The following is a 21,878-nucleotide window of genomic DNA, read 5'->3' as shown; positions in this document are numbered from 1 at the left end:
TGATATCAAACTACCAGTATATGGGCGCATTTTGTAAATCCAGATAATCGTGGTCACAATATTCCAGTGCGCTGGACTTTGACGGATTCCACTTCGCTTGCAAACTAGCAGATCAGTTTACCTTTCCCCCCGATTTCAGAAATAAAAAGCATGGGGACTGATTAACCATACATGGTGTATCTAATATCCAATATCTAAGAACTTGAAAAACCAACCCACTTCATCAATCCTTAAACCTTCTCATTCGCCAGCTTATTCTTATTCTCCTCCATACCAGTTTTCTATGTAAGATACGGATTGATCTCCTCTCTCCTCTGTGAGTGCAGCATTCGGGGATAGCTGACTAGCTATTCTATGCTTCCTATCACTTGATCGTATTTCTATTCCCTGCTATTCGTGTTTTGAGTCTCGTTTCTAGGTGCTCGTTTGTAGAGTATATGAGCAATGAAAAATAAAGAATAGAGAATAGGGAATAGAGAATAGAGAATAGAGAATAGAGAATAGAGAATAGAGAATAGAGAATAGAGAATAGAGAATAGAGAATAGAGAATAGAGAATAGAGAAAGATCCGTATGATCATTCTAGGGTGCTAGGCAGGGAGAAGAGAGATCATGATCATGCTATGTATGTATAACCAGACGCTGGGGGAAGTATACGAACAGAGAGATATTTTCCCACTCTGGGAAGCTACTAGGATTGAAAACATAGGGTGAATCAGTAGTATTCAAGACTGGATAATAGAATGTCATGCGGTGGCTAGACTAGTGAATGTGCGGAGAGGAGAGGAGATGAGTTGAGAGGAGATAAGGATTGAGATTGAGATTATTCTTTGCGACTACCTACACTACAACAACAAAAGACGAATGTGAAAACTCGAGACACAAGGGCATTCATTGTATTGTATTGTATTGTATTGAATAGCATCTAAAATATTCCAGTCTTATTATTCTCTCTACACCCTGATGATTCCTGTTCACTAACAAGCATTTACATTACACAATCCCACTCGGTTAGTAGGTAGGTATATATTGTGAAGGTACTGATTCATCGCGTAGCAGTATATGAATGTGAAGATAGTAATATCAATATCCATATCCATATCAACATCTATATAAAATAAAATAAAACATAAAAAATACAATCATATATTTGATATCCCCAAGTACCTAATAAAACCACTACCTATCCTATCATTCCGCATCTACAATTCCCATGTTTCCCAATACAACTACAAGATTACCCCATCTATCACCCACCATTCAATAACGATACAACCCACTCCCAGATCATCCATCTGCACAGCTACCAAAACAGCCGTCAATACATACATACATACATACATACACACAATCCAAAATCGCAATACTAGCCATTCAACTCCCAAGAGAAGAGAAGAGAAGAGAAGAGAAGAGAAGAGAAGAGAAGATCCTAGCCACGCACCACGCATGCGCACTTCTACATCGCGGATCCTTTACGCGATAGGGAGGTAGGGAGGTAGGTAGGCAGGTAGGTAGCACATGAGCATCGACAACACAAACGCTACACCACATATCCAAGACGTCATCTCGAAGCACTGCATCAGCATCCCACATCACAACTTCGTTGCGTGGTGTAGCATTCCATGCATGTATCGTGGAGAAATACGCCCTGTACTACGCGGTGCTCTCGAGATGGCATATTCAACGTCATGCATGGATTTTTCACATCATTTATGTACGTACATATGTACATATGTATGCATGTACATCGCGATGAAAAACGTACATTCGAATCACAATGTCTGTCTGGTGATACTGCAGATTGCAGAGTGCACTGCAGAAGCAGTGCTGCGTGACAGATTCCTTTTACCAACAAGAAATGATATGCCACGCTCCGATATGATAGATAGCAAAAGACGTAGGAATACACTTGCATTCCGCGCTATGCCCGGATATGTTCCCCCTTTCTCACCATTGCATTTCTCCCACCTAGGTACTTGGTGCGCAAGTCATGTTCATCATTCCATCCCATCCCATCCCATCCCATCCCATCCCATCCCATCCCATCCCATCCCATCCCATCCCATCCCATCCCTTACCATGCCATACCCATTCCAGAAGGTGCGTATGGACGTCCCGTACAAACTCCCAGTCCATTCGATTGCATCATCGCATTTGCAAACTCCCATGTACGCGTACATGTCTGTGAGGATGTATGTACAAACAAGCTCAAACGAACATGATCATCGCAAGCAGGAGATTAGATTGAAACACCCAAGTAAGTTTTACGGTACCTGACGCCGTTACCGGGCGCGTTATTTTTTTTCTTTCAGGACCCCCTATTTCCCTCTTCGTGATCAAGATCCTCAGGGTATCGATATTGAGATATCGCGCTAAGGACCGATGATTCTCTTGGGGATTTGCACGCAAAGAGTGGAAATGATTCTTCCGGGAGCATGTATCTAGTTTGTAGATATAAATAAACCAAACACACACAGATACACATCCATACCCATAATTCAATCTTTTCGCACCCTGGAAGCCCCCCCCCTCCAAAAAATAAGGAAATGAACCCCTACATTCTTTAATGTCTCGCCCTGTCCGCTCCGCCGTCGATCCTATCCCAGCAAAGTAGGCTATCTCCCATCCTCGCGTTCATCAAACAAACCTACCTGCTACCTAGCAAGCGTTTATCAAACAGCACACGCACGCAACCGGCCCCGAAAAAGAAAAAAGAAGTGACAATCTTCCAATCTCGTTTATCGTTCTATGTGTTCTTCTCGAAGGCATGATCTTAGACATTTCCCCTATCTTTCCTTCATTTTAAAACCGACTTGCCTAGTTTGAGAACGAACCCTGGTTGCGTGTCTTTTGGGGCGATGGAGTAATAAAACAAGAAAAAAGTAAAAAAGGACTAATGTTAAAATGTAATAGATGTAATAGATGTAATAGATGTAATAGATGTAATAGATGTAAAAAGATGTGTTGAGGAATTAGGTAATCCGAGTCCCTGCTTTCGTCTCCACGCTGATAGGATAGAGGGAAATAGCTACCGAGGAATGAATAGTAAGGAAAAACATGCATTACGAAGCAGATACACAACTCGGGCTATTCGCCACCAAACTACTGTCTGTGACTCTGTGACTCGGTGACTCTGTGGCTCTGTGACTCTGTGTGCGTAATACGAAAGCTGTACCTGATATCAACATCCACCCCGTCCGTATATTCCATACCGACCTACGAGTACAGGCTACAAAATAGAGTGAATACGACAGCGACATGTCGATTGGGCCACAATGACGTCGTGGATGCTCCATCCCCATTCCTCATTCCCAGCTTTTCTCCCTCAGGAACAAATCGTTTGAGATCAAACCATGGGCGTGCTGTCTGTCTCTTGCCCTGGCACAATCTTCCAGCAGACACGATGCAGGGGAGAAAGAACAACAGGTACCGTATGTACCGCTCCATTCTCTCCAACCCACATCCATCCACATCCCAAAATATCTCAAAATATCTTCTTCAAGAGTCAAGGTTCTTCTCTCCCCACCAAAAGATATACCAAAAACAGTAATCCGTTCCTTCCCCCGAATTGTCCTGTTGTAGTAATACCCACCTCCATGTCCTCTCCTCGCATTCCCATTCGCCCAGTCGTGCGAAGCGTCCATCGTCCATGCAAAAAGCGCGTGCGGATTCCCAATGTTCCCAAGCCAACCGTCCCTCCCCAAGACAAGACCCTGAATCAAAAAAATGCATCTGCTACACCGCAGATAGGGCTTGGCGGGCATGGGTATCCCGCTCCACTCTGCGTACGAGGTAACTCTTTGCGTACAAAGTAAATGAAAAAATCGTTGAGTTGAGGGGATTTCAATTTAGATGTCAAGCCATTGATGTCATATGTCTCAGATATTGGAGCGAATGGGGATAACTGCCGTTGAAATCATTTGACGGTGGGTTCTTATCGTTTTTGGACCCCATTGTGAGGGTGTTGGGTTATGGATGATGGATGATGGGATGATGGATTAGAGATTATGAGTGCGATTGAGGAGATAAAACGCTGATTTGAGCGCGAATTTTCACATTGGGGGGGGGGGGGGGACTTGGTGGATAATGTTTAGGAGATGAAATCGACGGAGAGGACTCCGTAGATTATTAGATGATGGACTGGCTGACCATTGATGGCGGATACAGCGCTTGCATGTTGCCTTCGACATCTATCTATCTACCTACCCACCCAGTCACCGAGTCTCTACCCTTCGATATCATGTCGGTATCCTCTGGCGAGTGAAGATCGAAGATGTAATATATTAACGTCTCGGTACAACTCAATTTCTATGGAGCAGACACGCGCGCACACCATGCACTCACCTCAAACTCAAACTCAAAGTTTCAAACGATGATGAGAGAGAGGAGGGGGAGAGAGAGAGAGAGAGAGAAAGAGAAGAAAAAAACATGCTCAGTGGAGAATGAACATTCTTCCCTTGCGGATCTTCCAAATAAAGTGATCCCTTCATACATGACATGATGATGAATGTCTCTCGTGCATCACACATGGTAGACAGACACACACACAATGCATATTTTCCACACCGAACCGGCAGCTTCCAGTCTCCCATCTCCACTCGCGAATGGGAGTATCACCATTCTGCAAATGGGAACCTCACAGTGACATGCCCCCATTCCCATTCCCATTCCCACTCCCACTGGCATCTCTCGTCGTCCACACCTCTCATCTCAGGCATCGATCGGAATTCAAGAAAGAGTTCACGTTCTAGACACGTGGAGGGATAACTTCAAACTGACATCTCGATCTTCTCCATTTTTATCTTTTCCCTCGCAAAATAAATGGAGAAGGAGTGGTGTTCTTCTCCAACTCTCCACGTCTCGGTCGAATTCTCTCGGGCTCATTTGTGATCATCGTTGTTTTCATGTCCATTCTCAAATCAGATGTCCAGATATCTACCTGGTGATTACGGTCTAGGTGTTCACTGCGAGTATGGATTGTAATATGTGTATGTACATAATATACATCGGTATATCACATATCATGCATACAACATAGACAGACAGACAGACAATATATAAAATCCCTCATCAACGCCAAGTATCGATCAGTCAATCGATAACAAGCACCCAAATCTACACACGATGTTTCATGATCATGATCGTGATCCCCATTCATTTACCCGTCGGAGTATCTCTCTATCCCGTACCTCCTACCGACGACGCCCTCTACTCTCGACGCTCGACTTTATACTTTCTACTTTGCACCCATCCTCATCTAATTAATCAATCTAACATTACTCACGCACCTCAAGGAGCCCGCCTACCTGCCTCTCCCTTGACCTCTGCGTCCCCATCTCCAGTAATATATCAACGATAACGGGCCGGTTTCGTGTTTATACCGGGTGCCGAACTACCTAGACTAGATATATTATTGTTCACCAGACAGGACAGGGTCCCTATAACACAGAACCAACATCTTATCTGATACATTCCATCCATCCACATCCACACCCACATACACATTACATGTACCTACATCCATCACGTATCCCCAAGCCCAATTCCAGATTAATTAATCGCGCTGAGGTGTACATTTGACATGTACCATCCTGCAAATTGCAAATTGCAAATTGCAAATGGTCATTTGATTGCGATGGATGAAGGATGGTATCGAGGTACGGTACGGTACGGATGGACATAGATAGCATCTCTCATTCTCTTCATCTATCTATCTATCTGCAATCAGTCGTCGTCACGAGACAGGCCAAACAATAAACCAAGACTTTGTGTGATACTGGCGAGCCTGGATAATTTCGAAGTCGAAATGGCGGTAAAGACTGGATATCCGTTAGCATAATATATTGTCGTATACTTTTGGTAGGTACCTCACTTGTGTATTTTGTTTGTGTGAGTAGATTTTATATGTTATACATATATATATATATATCTGTTTAGATATACCTACCTAGGTATACATAACATACATACACATCTATATACTCTACAGTAGCGAAATCTTCTCCTTTATAATAAATACAATATGACATGTAAAAGAAGCTTATAATTCTATCCTTAATGTATGTGCATCTACATACCCTACTCTCATCATACCTACCAATGCAACCCCATCCATCAAATTTCAATCTTGAATTTCTTCTCTCCTCTCACTCACTACCTCCATTCATCCCTTCAGCATGCATCCAGCACTCCCCCAGCACCCAGCACCCCCATCACCAACCCAACAGCCTAAACCCAACAGCCTAAACCCAAACCAACGAGGCTGTGTCCCCCTCCCCTCATTCCCCTCATCCATCCATCCATCCATCCATCCAATCATCCATACCCATACCACAACCAAAAAAAAAAAAAAAAACCACAAAAATGACCATCCCATCCCATCCCATCCCATCCCCCCACTACACCCTTCCCCATCCTCATCCTCATTCTCATCCTCACCACCCACCCGAACCCTCCCTCCACCACTCACAAGCCGTCTCTACACCTCCCACAAATCGTTTGCGTTTCAGAATTTCAGAATTTCAGGGGGGGGGGTTTATACATTCATGCGTGTTTGCGTCATGGATTTTTTTTATTTTAATTATTTTTTTGATTCGAGAGACGGTGTTGTGTTGTGTTGTATTATTATATGGTATTATATCGAGTACGAAAGAGAAACACCTACCTATCTCTCGAATAAACAAACAAACAAACAAACAAATAAATAAATATATACTACATAGCGAATATTATAGAAAGTATATACATATATACATACATACATACACACTCTATCTATCTATCCTGACCAAATACCAAATACAAGAAAGAAAGAAAGAAAAAATCTCCAACATCGCATAGTTATCTCATATCTCATATCTCACATCTTACATATATATATACAAATTTAAATCATATATACACACATAAAAAATAATAATCACAACTAGAGAGAGCATTACAAGATTATAAACACTAAATATACATACAACCTCACATCACAACCTCACAATCCTACTATAGAATTATAGAATTACACTCTAATACAACCACAGGAAAGAAACCTCATATATATATATACGCATACACACACACACACACACACACACATATATCCTCTCCATCTCCCCCCCCTATCCAAAACATATATAGTTCTCTCTCTCTCTCTCTCTCTCTCTCTCTCTCTCTCTCTCTCTCTCTCTCTCTATATATACACATACACACATAAACATATACAGAAATCCAAATCCAAATCCAAATCCAAATCCAAATCCAAATCCAAATCCAAATCCAAATCCAAATCCAAATCCAACCAATCCTCCCAATAAACCCAACCCAACCCATCCCATCCCATCCCATCCCCAACCACCCCAAGGACCAAGGACCAAGGACCCCCGACCCCCAAACGAAAGTTCACCCACCCGATATTTGATATCCGAAGAAGATCTTTCGACGATCTCTCTCTCTCTGAACTCTCTCTCACCATGGCACATGGCACATGGCACATGGCAGGCTCCAGTCCAGTCAAGTCCAGTCCAGTCAAGTCAAGTCAAGTCGAATCAAGTCGAATCGAGGTAAATAAATAAATAAATAAATAAATAAATAAATAAATAAATAAGCATAAATAAGTATAAATAAGTATAAATAAGTATAAATAAGCATAAATAAGCATAAAGGAATCCACGTGTGAATACATATATACACACACACACATATATACATATATACATATATACACATGAGAATATCAATACCAATATTAATATTAATATCAATAAAGCACAATGATCACCCTCCTCCTAACCCGACCTAGGATAGACAGACAGACAGACAGTTGGACAGACAAACAAACAATCAGACAGATGGATATATATCAAAAGTGCATGTATGCTTATATCCACGCCCATGCATTTTACATCGCAATCGTAATCGTAATCTTGCCAAAGGATATGGAAAATTCTCTATCCTCAATTGAGGTGCATCTCCCGCTTGATGTATGTATGTGTGATGATCATCCGCTGATACCAACATACATACCAACATATGGTAAAATCCCCTTCATCGCATTGGTTTATTCATTCCATCCCACACACATTCTTTGCAAAATTGCCACTCGAGTACACCAAATGTAAAATATTAAAGTTTATGATATTTTATTCGTAATATTAATTTCTATAATCGTAGCGACGGTATGTGTATAAACCTGACCTCATCCTGACAGGTCAATACCAATCCGACTCAAGGTATTCCAACGCTCTGTTCACCCCATCCATCTAATCCAATTCCATTGCCACTCCCAAATCCAACCATCCATCCATCCTTCCTAATTCCCCTGTCCCGATAATCGCGATTCAAAAATGGGTATGTCTGAACGAATGAACGAAGAAAAATAAAGAGAAACAAACTAATAGTACAACAATACACGGCACGCTCAAGTTACACATTGAAACGTGCCAAATCAAATTCCCACCGCAATGCCCCTGGCAAGATACATGCCGCCAAAGATGAAAACCTTTTCAACGCCATCCATTAAAAGCACATGTCAAATCTTTGCTCCCGTCCCGAATAGCGCAGATGTTGGCCCCGAAAATCCCAAATGTAACTCTGATGTCTTGATTCCTCAAAACAAGAAGAAAAAGAGAACCAGGTAGTGATCGAATTAGAAGTGAATATAAGTTTTCGTGGCTGCAATCCTGTCCGCATCGTATATATAAAAAAGGACTCTCGATTTGAAGTCGCAGATTGATAATCAAGATGTAGACGTTTCAATCGCTAATACCACTGCAAAAAGGAAAAGGGTATTGAAATGCCTTGTAGCATTAAAGAACAAACAAAAATTTGCGTCCGAGAATTTCTGTTGACCAAGCATCTTTTTGGTCGTCTATTGTCGTAAAAATTGGTAATATGAACAAAGCGTAACATGTATAATAAGTAGTGTACAAGTTAAAAGACGTAGAATTTATTCATCTGAGTGATGGTCATCGGATCCAGCTTCCGATTTGGCGTCGCCCTTGTGGACTTTCTTGTGTCTTCGTAAGTTTGATACAACGGAGAAATGTCTGCCGCAACCTTCGACGTCGCAAGGAAATGCTATTTTTCAGTTAGTTGAGGTGACTCGCATTTGCTGTCGAATGTGAATAACTTACGCTTCTCCCCAGTGTGACTGTACATGTGTGTTTGTAAAGAACTTGGTCTGGTAAATCTCTTGTCGCAAACCTTGCACTTGTGCTTCTTTTGTGTGCTGGTCGATACTTTCGAGCTGAATGAGCCCATCATGGATTGAGGAGGTAAAGGTGTGTTTCCTCCGCCAAGAATACTGCCGGGTGGAGGTAAGGTTCTCGCTGATACCGATTCCATGTCAGAACCGTTCGAGTATTCGGACATTGAGGAATCGACAGAGCCGCCGTAGTATGGGTAGCTGTTTGATGATGAAGAAATCGACGAATGGTTTGAGTGTGTTGATGGGAAACCGTATGAATCGGCTGATCCTCGTCCAATTCGTGCCGGGCCAAAAATGTTTCTTGGTGTGGTGTTTTGACTCATGGCGAGCATATCTCTTGCGCCGTCCATGGTTGGGTCTCGGAGATAGCTGGCATTATCATTGTTTGGCAATCCTCTGTTATGAAAGTCAATAAGGGAATTCTGACGATGGGACCGCGGGGCATCGGCTGGGGCATCGAAGAATGAATTGGAGGATACTGACGGTTGTGAGAGTCGTCTGGAGTTATCTTGTTGCTGAACGGAATATGCTCGGACTGCGGATGGAATGGGTGCCGGCGCATAGCCAGCGCCATCAAATGGAGATGGCGCGGACGTATAGGCAGTGTGAGCAGGCGATGGTGCGTTGTTATACCCGACGTCGCTCCCATATCCAGGTGGTAAAGCACGAGTAGGGCTCATCATATCTTGTTGATTGGTGAGTAAATCCTGTTCCACTCCAGAGAATTCCGAAAAGAGGTTACCTGCTGATGCCGCAGTAACTGGCACGCTATACGGTCCTGCTGATACATGGCTACTTATGCGTGCACTCTGCTGCTGCTGCTGCTGCCTTTCAATACCTTCGAGCCCCAAAGTCGGCGTGTAAATGCTGGAACTTGCGTGAGGAGCCGACGTTGGTGCGCCCCAATTCGGTTGGATGAATGATACCGAAGCTGTATTCGAGTATGGCAAGTTGTGGTTGTAATGCATACCACTGTCAAAAGGCGATTGTCGGTCCATTGTCATTGTCATCTTTGGTGGACGTATAAAAATACAAAGTTTCCAATACTCTCTCAAGTAAACAATGGCGCGCGTGTGGATGGTATATTTGTTGTGTGTAGAAGGGTAGGTGGTGCAGTATCAATAAAGCGTAGATCCGATGTGAGATCCCGTGTAATGGTCGTGTTTTAGTGTTGATAAAGAAAGAGTTCTCGAGGTAAGGAAGAGTCGATCAGTAGAGTGTAGTGAAGTGCCAACGGGTGGGATCAGCGTTCTTTATGTGCTTCAGTCTGGGTGAAGAGAAAGCTTAAGGATGGAGGGAAGGGACAATCAAGGATGATGGTTGGGTGGGGTAATCCTTGAGTGGTGTTGAGATGAGTAGTTTCTTTTGGAGAGCAGAGAACGACTAGTCAAGGCGTTCGATAATTGGAGAATTCGTCTGGTCGAGGATGCTGGTTACTTGGATGTAGGAGGGGTGTTGAATAAGAGCGGGGCCCAAGTTGCACTTGAATCTCTTCAGAAATGATCGACGCAAGTTACCTGCCCTTGTTCTTTTTATGTTCCGCCTGGGTACTTGATACTTGGTCTTGCACTCTCTGTGTATGTGTGCGTGTGTGTTTTTTCTGCTAGTCGATGTGGAGAGAGAGAGAGGAGCTAACAATATCGTAGGGTAGTTGCGGTGAGCGGGTCAAGTAGTGTCTGTGTTCCTTTTTTTTCTTCTTCCCTCTCTTTGTTAGATTAAGCTCATCAGACAAGTCCCACTTGACAAGTTTCGAGAGTCAGAGCAACTGTCAGATCTTCGGCAGTCCTCTTGATCTACTACTGGTGTATACGTGGGGAAGACGTCAATTCGAATGAGGCAGTGATATTGCGGGCGTTTGGTCTGGATAGGCCCAGGAGTATGGGTGCGGGTGTGGGTGTGGATATGGATATTGACTGATATGGATTGGGAATATTGAATGTGAACGAGTTATTGACGGGCTGCTGGCGTGCTGCTCTCTCTGGGTTTATGACTTCCCTCAGACTCAGAGCCGGCAGTCGACGATTGAAAGAGGCGATGATCGGAGGAAGAGAAAGGGCTGAAATTGGGAACGATGTCTGCAAAGTTACATGCCCCAACGCAGGCGAGAGGGCAGGCTGGCAATTCAAGATTATGACTTGGAAATGATAAATAACTGGGGTTGGATGGAAGGAAGAGGAAAGATTTCTGGATGATCACCTCGCAGGCCAGGGGGGATTTTATGTTTGATAGAGAAGAACGAACCCTTTTTTATGAGGACGAAAATCATGAATTGAAAATGGAAGGAAGCTATTAATAAAGTTTGGATTAACGCAATCGAGTAGGTAAGGGCAGGTTGTAGAAGCGGAAAACTCTAAAGGACACTTTTTTTTTTCTTCTGTCTTTTCTTTTCCTTTCTTTTCCTGCCCTCACTCCTCTTTCTCTTCCTTTCCCTTCCCTGACCTCACTTCCCTTGACTTCTGGGTTAAAGTTCGAGTTTTTCGTTTACACCGAGTGCAGTAGTTCTCTGAGCAGCCCCACTTATTCATGATGTAAGTATGCGCAGGGATGGGTGCTACGGAGCATATCTGACCCATGTACGCAATCCTGGTGCGCGAGAGACACCCCGGGCGCGCTATTCATTGTTCATTGTTCATTATTCACTATTCATTATTCATTATTCATCCACATCCACCATCCATGACCTTTCTTCTTCCTTAATCCCGCGAAGGCCACCACGATTCGCCTCCGCCCATGGCTGATTTATTCCCGGGAGCAGTGTTGTATCAAATCATGTGGGGGCGCTGGCTAAAGTCAAACATTTAATGGGCCTAGTCCCGATCGGGCGCCGAGTCTCTCTCTAATGCCTCTCTCACGCTTGCACACACACCTCGTCCCTCCCTCGCCCTCCCCTAGTCCTTCTCGAAAGTCTCACGAAGTCTCAAGAGTCTCACGTCGAGCGTCTCAAGAGGGCTGTCTCTCCCATAGTCTCCCTGCGCGGCGTGGGGTCTATCGAATCCCAAAAGAACACCGTAGTCAGTGCGAGCAAACTCAATAGGATTCCGTGCCAGGCCATACCGGCGTCTGCTTTCTTTTGCATGCTGGACGAGGAGCAGTCTATTGAGATGTTAACGTTGTGTGACTTGGGAATGCGTAATAGCGTGCACTGTAGCTTCGTCGAGTAGCGTGCAAAAGTGTTACTTACATAGGCCAAGGCAATACGAGAAATTGAGAGCCGTATCCTGGCACGTATGCCGACCTACCTATTACATACACACATACACACATACATACCACGACTGCTACTTGCGACTACTGACTGCCAATTAGATAAAGCTGAATCATGAAAATGGGTAATGAAATGCTGGGTAGGGAGAGCAGGTAGTCCAGTCTCAAATCAGATCAATTGTAATGCAAGTCTTAGATCTTGGTTTTCCTTTGCTTTCCTTTCCTGGCCCTCCCTCATTGACTCGAGTTCTATTAGTCATTCAACCTCCATTGCGTTCAATTGCTGTGTACTACGGACGGTGACTATGAACTATGAACTATGAACTGTGAACTGCGTGCTGCGTGCTGTGTGTTGTGTGTTTTCATGCCTTTTCATCCGCTGGCCTGGCTTCCGCACACATGTCACCGATGATATGCGCTTGGCTTGAGTGACGGGACTCAAAATGCTTCCCAATTGTCCAAACGCCCTCTCGACCGCATTCGTGCAGAAGAGAAAGGGAAATAAATAAATAAACCTAGCATTATCATTATTATCATTATTACTCTGGCCTTGACCATTCAGGTTACGGTAGGGATTTTTACGCCCAGCATTGTGTGTAGCGTGCTCCACCCACCTCCCCCTAACAGGTGTACCACTTTGATCCCTTTCTCGCAGAAAACCATGATGAGGTGCAATATAAAAATGGGAGCAACAGCACAAACCGCTGACAGCCACTTCCGTCAAACGGATGAATAAATGGGGTTTGGGACACCTGCAAGCCCTCTGCGACTGGGATAACCGTAGCATTGTGGAAGGTGTAATATCGAGGTTCACGATGGTCTTAATTTGATTGATCATTCTTGGGCAAAAACTGTCATCATTGTACATATTACATATACGATTCAGTGATAACATTGGTGCTGCTATTTGCTGGCAGTGGTACAGGACGAAGGGGCATGACCAACACCAGCCAACTGATTAGATCTCAAGATGCCTTGGCCCTCGAATCCGACCTGAAGTGCAGTGTGGTTAATTCCAAGTTCCAGTCAACTCAACCACCACTCTGCAACACTAACAGATATCCATCTTTCGAATTGTGGGGTGTGGAAGATTCTGTGTTACATGTGTTTGAATTTCGAGACTTGAGATTCCAGTTGCTAGGTTACACGCATCTCCATCCAGCTAGATTGCGTTTTCAGAATAGAACACAGGTGAGCTACGCGTGGAGAAGACTCACACATCTTCTTTTTCTGATTTTCCTGTCCATTCAAGGTTGCGTTGCTGGCCTGCCTGCAAATGAAGAACGGTCCGGTACTGTACAATCAATCTCAAACACGGTACTTAAAATTACCCAGATATTATTAGTTGCAGGCACGGGCGGAAAAGATTGTCTGTTCACACCAACCTGTGAGAGAAAAGGTAGCGACTAGGTACTAGGGAGGGAGCGAGGGAGTGAAGAAACTCACATTGTGGAGTGAAAACAATGCTAAACATTTCCAAACAACGCTCATATAATTCTGTCATTGGCCATTGGTCACGAAATCCCTCTCCAAGGTTACATTACTCCATACATACACACATCTCTAATCTGCGAAACCGGAAGATTTAAATCACACAACTCAATTTCCCTATACCTTGTTTAGATATCATCATGTCCTCTCCATTTGTCGCCAAACATCTCGACAATCTCGTGGGACTCCATTATTATTTGAGATCTAATTTCACTGGGTTTCTTTTTTAGAAACTGTAAAAATGGATAAATGGATAAATATGGAGACACACATTTTTCCTTCGAAATGACGGCATTTTGACTCTCGAACGAATGAAATGAGTAGCAAATGAAAGTTCTCCTTTTCAAGTTACTCCATCCCAATCCACTTGATATCATTTTATTTCGTGACCCTCTTTCAAACCTGCACTAACTTTTCATGAATCTGTGATTCCTTCAACGGATCGATCCAACCGTCATTTCACAGTACGGTGTACTGGGCCTAACACCTCCTTGCTGAGGCTTGCTTTAGCTTCCACTTGGCTCTATGCTCAATGCGCGCAGGAGGATCAGATGGACCCCGAAATCGTCATATCTTGCCGGGGTTCGGGGAAAGAAGTTGTCTCTGCAGTAGGTGGCGCCAATAAGCTTGTCCAAGCACGAAACAATGGGAACGCCATCATTCCTCACGAATCTTGAATGATTGCTAAAGGGAATAGCAAATCAGAAGCGATCGGTGATGACGGAAGAAAATGAGGGTTGTTCAGTTATGCTATCATGGCGACAATTAAACGAGGTGACGATGAAGGGGTACTCGAATTTTCCCTCTCGAATTCTTTTGGGCTCCTCATGAAACTAAGAATGGGAGAATACGAGTAAGGGCAAGAAGAAGTAAACATTTTCAATCTCCAATCCCAGTCACCTCAGATATAAATAAAAAGCCACCATCAAGCAAGCCACTGAGACCAAGACTAGTTGTCGATGAGTACGCTTGGCAATTTCATCTTATGGTTAGGGCAAGCGTTTGCTTTGATTCAATTGATCGATAGGGAAATGGAAAGAAGCCTCCCTCTCACCACGCACGAAAATGGCGGGTTTTTTTTTTGCCACTGTACCAGCGATGTTAGGATCGCATCACCAGTTCAACGCACCGTCGTTTTAATTGTCAAAAAAAGGCACGGTTTACGGAAGGATGATGTTGGCGTGTGTGTGGGGAAATGGGATAGGATTAACCACAAGAATGTGCTTTGGACCAAAACTTGGTATCGAGATCCAATACCAACATCTGCAACCACGATGTCATCATTGTGCTACCATGACCATCTGCTTCCTTTGGGCTCTCACGTCCTCTCTGCTTCGACTGCTGCCAATTGAAATTCGGGCCGCGATATTTTCCTAACGCATACCGTCCTGTCAATAATGAGGCTGACGACCAAGGAAGGTAAGTCTACTAATTCTATCTATCGTTCTTCTGAATCAACCCTCAAACCTAAACCCAAAATACTGAGGACTTTCTTGGGATCATAAGGTTGCAATAAGCCTTCCCATCCGGCAAGGCGGGACGAAGATCACGATGGGAGAGGGTATGGAGAAATCTGACAGGGTAGGTATAAAGTTTTCCATTTGAACACTTATTGGATAAGACGTTTGCAGAATGGCGATGTGTGCAAACCCTATTTTGGGACATTAATCTCAATTCGATTGTTTTCTTTCTTTTTGGTCCCTCGAGTGTCATGAAGGAAAGTATGTAGAGAATTCCCTGCCAGCCCATCAAGAAAGTCCCTCCTCTCCCTGTGTCCATGCCAGCCGACAACCGCGCCTCATTGTTCACGGCCTGCCAACGTGTACAGGAGTCGATGCGATCTGAAATATGAAGCATAGGTAGGCAACTGAGACGGCTCTGCCCTTCCGCATTCTTTGGCTGGCCACTTGGAATGGGGACCTTGGATCTTGCTTGTATCAGGAAAAATGTCGAACTCACTAATTATCGCAACGATTTGTAACGGCAAACGATTCATCTCAGCCATATCACACGTAGTATTATTCAAACGGGATAATAATACATAAAACCGTTTGGTCGGCGATATCACTGACTCGGTAAATGCAAGACCGAAGATTACACCGAGGCAAAGGATGAGGGGGCGTCGAGTGTCTCTTCGCCTCGTAAAGTGTGGATTTTCGACACTTTGATCACGAGTCGGGACAGACATGATGTCAAAAAATCAATCAATATTCTACATTCTACCCTCTACTTTCTCGACCCAAAATATGAAATGTGATGGATCTGTATCCCATCTGCCGTGCGCAAATTCACACGTATACATTTGTGGGGGAACGATTCCACTCGACGCAGCTAATCACTTACTCCACGCTATTGTATTCAATCAAATCCTGCGCTTCCGATTTGCTCTTCCGCCATTCCTTTTCTCACCAATCTTTTCTTCCCAATTCTCCTCTTTCACGAGATCCAAACGGTATGTGCGTACCGTATTAGAGATTCTGCTACTGGACTGCCGCCCGGATCGACAACAATCCCGGTTTTAGCGCATGGAATACGCAGCAAGTCAGCAAGCCACAATCGAGAGAGGGCAAGCCTCAAATGCTACTTTATTTGTACTTCGCGGTATGGGGGGGGGGGAGGGGGTCCAAGACGACGTGGATATGGGATGAAATTGTTACCGTGTGACTGTGCTTCTTATTCATGTCGCCGGGTACGTAAAATGTGATGTGATGTGATGTGATCTGTTTCTACAGATACAGTCATTATACATCTGTATACGCAATGCATGCATTCATTCACTATCATCGAAAGCCCCATGCATCCACTAGGGAGAACAGGACCTGAGTGGTGAAAAAGCATAACTTGACCGCCTTTTTCTCCACAAACCTCGTGCTGTTACCGCAGCCAATGAGAGGGAGAGGGAGAGGAATCTCCTTCCTGTTGTACGCTGCACGCTTGCAGATGCAGGTGTTCGGTATGGAATGTACGTGCAGAAACCCTAAGTATTACTTCTACTGGTCAGTGGTGAAGTTTTGGGGAGACATGGCCGCGGGCTTGTAGCGTGGAAGACTAATGATGCACTAGATTGTTCGGGAAGCGAAATTTTGTGTGCCGTGAGTTCGATACGGACTACTTCCCACACCACGAATTCAAGACAGCACCACGTAGAACTTTCGAACACGATTTTAGTTTTGGAACTTTAGATAGTTTGCATGGAATTGCAGCATGGTGAATGTTTCATTGTTCGAGTCGAGTCGAGTCGGGTCGAGATTGAGATTGAGATTCATCCTTTTTGCTTCGCGCTCCTCGAAATTGTCGAGTGAGTGCTCGAATCGTTATGTAAGCCACGGTATGCGGGGGTACATGCCAATATAACAAGCGTGACAAGCCAGAGGATTTTTCTCGCGCTAGCTTCTTCCACCTCATTGTCCATGACTCGCTCACTCATCAATACTAACTAGCGGATGTTGCATTAGCCGCAATGACTGTAATCTTTGTTGTTGATTAGAAACGGCCACTATCAGCATCGAAAGAGCCCTGGCCCATGCCACGAACGAGTCCGGGGACGGATCTGTGGAAGCCGAAAGTGAGGCGTTTGAAGAGCGGGAAGTTGGCGGACGAGATGGATGGGGGCGGGCGAGTCACGATGGCGAATCTGATGGGGCTCGCATTGAAAATGGGGAGGGGAGGGGAGATGGGTTGGTGCTGTGTATGCATTATTGATGATTGGTACAATAATAGATAAATCCAGGCGTGGCTTGTTTCAATACTGGCAATCTAATGAATAGGTGGGAGTGGGGTGGATGGTACAATCGAATCGTCGACATGAATAAAGGCCGAACCACTACTCTGGATCGATCAATCAAATCAAACCTGTTGGCTAGCCAGCTAGCATTCTCACATCCTTCCAATTTCCCAATCTGTGATAAATAGCAAATGGTTCTCTCAATTCCGATAACAGACGGAATTAAGACAGGCGCCTCAGTCCCAATTGGGCAATACGCAAATTACGCCTCGTTCAAACGAGTCTTGGCTGGTATGCCGGGGATTTTTCTCCTGGTGTCCTACAGATACATACGATTGCAGTGCATATGTGATCGAGAGTTCCATCTACACACGGCACGGCACGGTAGTTGAGACGATATCGTACATTGGTTTTGGATCCAAGATGGTGCTATACTGTACTATCTCACCCAACCTCCCTCTTCTCCCAGGGTGTTTCGATATGGTGCAGGAAGCAGCGCCATCTTGAAAACCTCCCAGTGCCAGCATCCTACTCTCTTGGGAGAGCGCATGCTGAGGATCACCAGATCATGCATCCCCCCGTCACATACATTCTCCTGCACCCAGGTGCCATTGTCAATCTAATGGATTGGCGTTATCCTGGTGGTAATCATTACAGCGACACATTATCTCCGAAATGCCATGAGCCATCACCACAATTTCCCTTTTGTGCCTGGCCCATGTTCTCAACCAACGCCAACGCCAACGCCGAGTAGTTCTACGAACTTATGAAGATCAACAACACCCTGGCCCTTTGCCTGGGGTTGGAATCGACCTAACCCAGTCCTCTTTGCCAAATGCCTGTTATCGTCGCCCCGTTGTTTATTGTCTCTGAAATTCTCCTTTCCTGCCATTCAACTCATTTGCTTAGCTGCTTCGATGGCATTACCATAGCGTCCCCATTTTCAATCCCAAAAACCCAAATGCCGAAGAGTGGGCGCCCTTGGGGGTCTCAGCTTCTTCCCATTTCCCACCTAGCCCCCCCGCCCAAATTGTGAATGCATCCTTGCACCCAAGACCCAAGTTAAGATTTTATGTTTCATGATTTTTCTCTAAACCGGCTTTCACAACTCGCAAACCCTCCAAGTGGAGCGCGGGCTTGGGAAGGAATGATTTTATTTTTCCCCTTTTGTTGTGGTGGTTGAGGGTGCGCAGGAAGGGGGACGTGCGAAGAGGTTAGCCACGAGTCGTTTTGTCCTTAGTCGTTTGGGCGGCTGAGCGACTCGTGGCTTCAGCCGTGCGGTTGAGTTAGCTTTCCCCATATTTCCGGAAACCTTGTTGGAGGCTTCCTTTGGGCACGTAGCAGGGGTAGGAAAAAAGGAAAGAGTAATGTCTCATCTCCTGTTCCTGTTGATGATTGCCACATCGGGAGAGGTAGGTGTCGATCGGTCTCTTCTGGGAAGGCGGGTGGATTTCAGAGGGGATGTCTTTGAGCTTAATGGCTGTTGCACCGAGCATTGCGCCGAAGTGTGTGTGTGTCTTTGGTATTGGACTAACAGTGATACAACCTCGTGACTACGAGACAGGTAGTGAGGTTTTGAATGTTGTCATTTACTTTTCATACCAATTTCGTGGTACTGGATTGATGTGTACATGCATAGGTTGATGTGTACATGCATATCCAGTACTCCATATGCAGTGTGGGTATTCATTCTCCATACCCATGTGGAAAGCCAGCATATCAATTTATTTTGGTTGGAGTCGTGAGTATAGAGATCTCAAAGAAGTGGGAATACATAAAGGGGAACGGCGATGTGTTCCCAGGGTTAATGGTGACTAGGTTCCGAGCAACTGGAGATTGGCATGTTGTCACCTCGCCGACTACAAGTCACATCAACAGGGGACATTCCAAATACTCATAATGTGGGCATAGAGGTTATGTGGATGTACATCTTGTGATGACATCTGTGATGGAGCGTCAGGATAATTGCTTCACGTTGCAATAATGAATGCTTTTTTCTTGGCCAGTGCACAAGATTCCAGTAAGATTTTCGTTCTTGGGAAATTAAATCACATTGCATATGATTACATGATGTTGTTGGATATGTTCGCCATGCAGAAGCGGAGCCAGTCAGAATTCTTTTACGTTGGCGGTAGGGATTGGACGTGAAGCTTCTCAATTGAGATCTTCGCTGCCAAATGAGGGAGGGAAAAACTTCTAGAAGGTTTATGGAAGGAGATGAGCAATTTCCAAGCTGGAGCTTGCTCATGTCGGTGGGGCAGATGAAATTCATGATATTCTGCGAAGATCGCACGCGGTATCCCCGACGAGGGATCGGTGCATCGAGGGTAAAGTTGCCCGTTTCTGTGACGAGACATCAAGAACCAGCAGGTTTTGGAGGACGGTGACGATATCTTCATTTGTTGTGTCTTGAATGTGGGTAGGGTTGGGTCAGATATGACGAGGAATTTAAGTTTGAGCGTTGTACGATCAGGTGGGCGTGGGATGGGGTATGTGAGCCGGATTGAAGGTTTGTGGTGTGATGGAATGGGAGGGGAGGGGAGGTGATGGCCTGTTACTTTTCCGTGCCCCTTTCCCTTTCTCGTTGCGAGTTCTTTTCGGGAGGGAGGGATGGGTGCTCGGGCAGTTCAGATTTTATTACATCAATCACATCACACCATGATCACCTCGACCATTCCATTCTGAGCTCGTTCGTACGATACCGCAGCCTGACAAAGTTACGGCTTTGCTCACCCCCCCGCGCGCACCTTGGGACGAATCCCTTGCTGCGTTGCTCACTCATGGGTTGGGTCAATCATTTCTACAGTCACACATCTCAGATTTCGTATTGATACCATTCTCGAAATGAAGTCGACGGGTTGAGTGAAGATATGTCAAGAGACACTATCATACCTGTCTGTGTCTCTCGACAAGAGCCGTGAAATGAATTACACTTTGGCCCTCCAATACCCTCCCTACTCCCCCAAAGCTTGTTCTTTCCCGATTCCAGAAGGAAAAGGGGGCGCGGAGTCCATGGCACTTCCGCATGCGTATATCGGGGAGTATGTCTATGTCCATGTCCATATCCGCTCAGGAGAATCTCCATTGTCGAACAACCCCTTCATTCTCACTATTACCATACATACCACGGTTGATCAAAAACTTCCACATACATACAGTATAGTACAGTGCAAGTACCGCGTGCCAACCGATCCATCCCTAACCATCCATTCATCTAATGCAATCTCACAACTATTCGTTCTCCTTGAACTCTCCTTTCTTCTCATCTTATCTCTCATCTCATCTCGCTTCCACACATCACATATTTCACATGCCATGTTAGTATGTACGGATGATGTATGTCAGATCCATATATACAGCATGCACATATCGTGACACACTACGCGAACGCATATCCTCTTGTGTAGTGCATATCGATTTAGTATGAATCTATAGAGTCTCTCCTACACATATTCTACATTCTGTATCTGTCTGTAGCTTGGAATTGGGAACTCGCTTTTTTCTTTCTTTCTCTCTTCCTTTCTTTCTTGCCGTACTTGGGAAACTGAGAGGGAGGTTGGTTGGATGATTGGATGTTTTGAAAAGTGGTGGTGTGTTGTGGTGGAAAGTTTAAGGGGCAAGGTGTAATTTTTTTTTGGGGGGGGGGGGGGGGGGGGGGGATCTGAGGGTTTGTTTGTGTATGGTATATGCATGTATCTATGTATGTATATTATCATGCTGTATATGTAAATCAAGAATCATAAAGAAAGCGCTGAGATTGAGATCTGATTTTCACTTTCGCTTGGATGTATGTATGTATTATTCGTTATTCACCTGAATTTTTTTCTTGGGTCTCTGCTCGATAGGGGGTTGTGGGTTTGGGTATCTCTATCTATATCTATATTATGTCTGTCTGTCTGGTTGTTTTGTTTTTTGGGGGGGGGGGGGGGGTGGTATTTCCTTATATTGGTATTTATTCGAATTTATTCGAGTTGAATATTCTTCTTCCTTTTATTCTTCTTCTATTCTTCTTGTTATTGTATATATATACTCTGTAGATAATTATAGTGAGTTGATAGTGTGTGGATGATAAATAATAAATAATAGATAATCCACAAGCTATTTCACTCGCGATCCAGAATGTACGATATATGTATATATATATACATATTGCATACATCTCTAATAATATTGGATCGGTTTGTTTATTAAATGAAGTATATTTACTAGTAATTCTTTATCGTATTCCTACCCTTTCTACGCGATGTAAACACGAACGCCC

At 44.5% G+C, this 21,878-nt stretch overlaps 1 protein-coding gene across 4 annotated transcripts; it reads right to left on the bottom strand.

Moving 5' to 3' along the window:
- Positions 1-8,105: 8,105 nt before the first annotated feature.
- On the bottom strand, positions 8,106-11,692 carry BCIN_06g05800 (hypothetical protein). Of its 4 annotated transcripts, XM_024693635.1 has the most exons (4): positions 9,941-11,692; positions 9,682-9,883; positions 9,125-9,594; positions 8,106-9,068 (listed from the first exon to the last, which is right to left on the bottom strand). In XM_024693635.1, exons 1-4 carry the CDS (start codon positions 10,206-10,208, stop codon positions 8,938-8,940), a joined length of 1,071 nt encoding a protein of 356 aa, XP_024549420.1. In that variant the 5' UTR covers positions 10,209-11,692; the 3' UTR covers positions 8,106-8,937. The 4 variants fall into 4 exon arrangements, with proteins under 4 accessions (XP_024549420.1, XP_001559045.1, XP_024549421.1 ...); XM_001558995.2 differs by having other exon boundaries at positions 9,682-11,692; XM_024693634.1 differs by having other exon boundaries at positions 9,125-9,883.
- Positions 11,693-21,878: the final 10,186 nt, after the last annotated feature.

The sequence above is a fragment of the Botrytis cinerea genome, chromosome 6 (genome assembly GCF_000143535.2).
Source record: "Botrytis cinerea B05.10 chromosome 6, complete sequence".
Taxonomy (NCBI): domain Eukaryota; kingdom Fungi; phylum Ascomycota; class Leotiomycetes; order Helotiales; family Sclerotiniaceae; genus Botrytis; species Botrytis cinerea.
The sequence above is the reverse complement of the archived record's forward strand: the minus strand, read 5'-3'. Positions and strand labels throughout refer to the sequence as shown.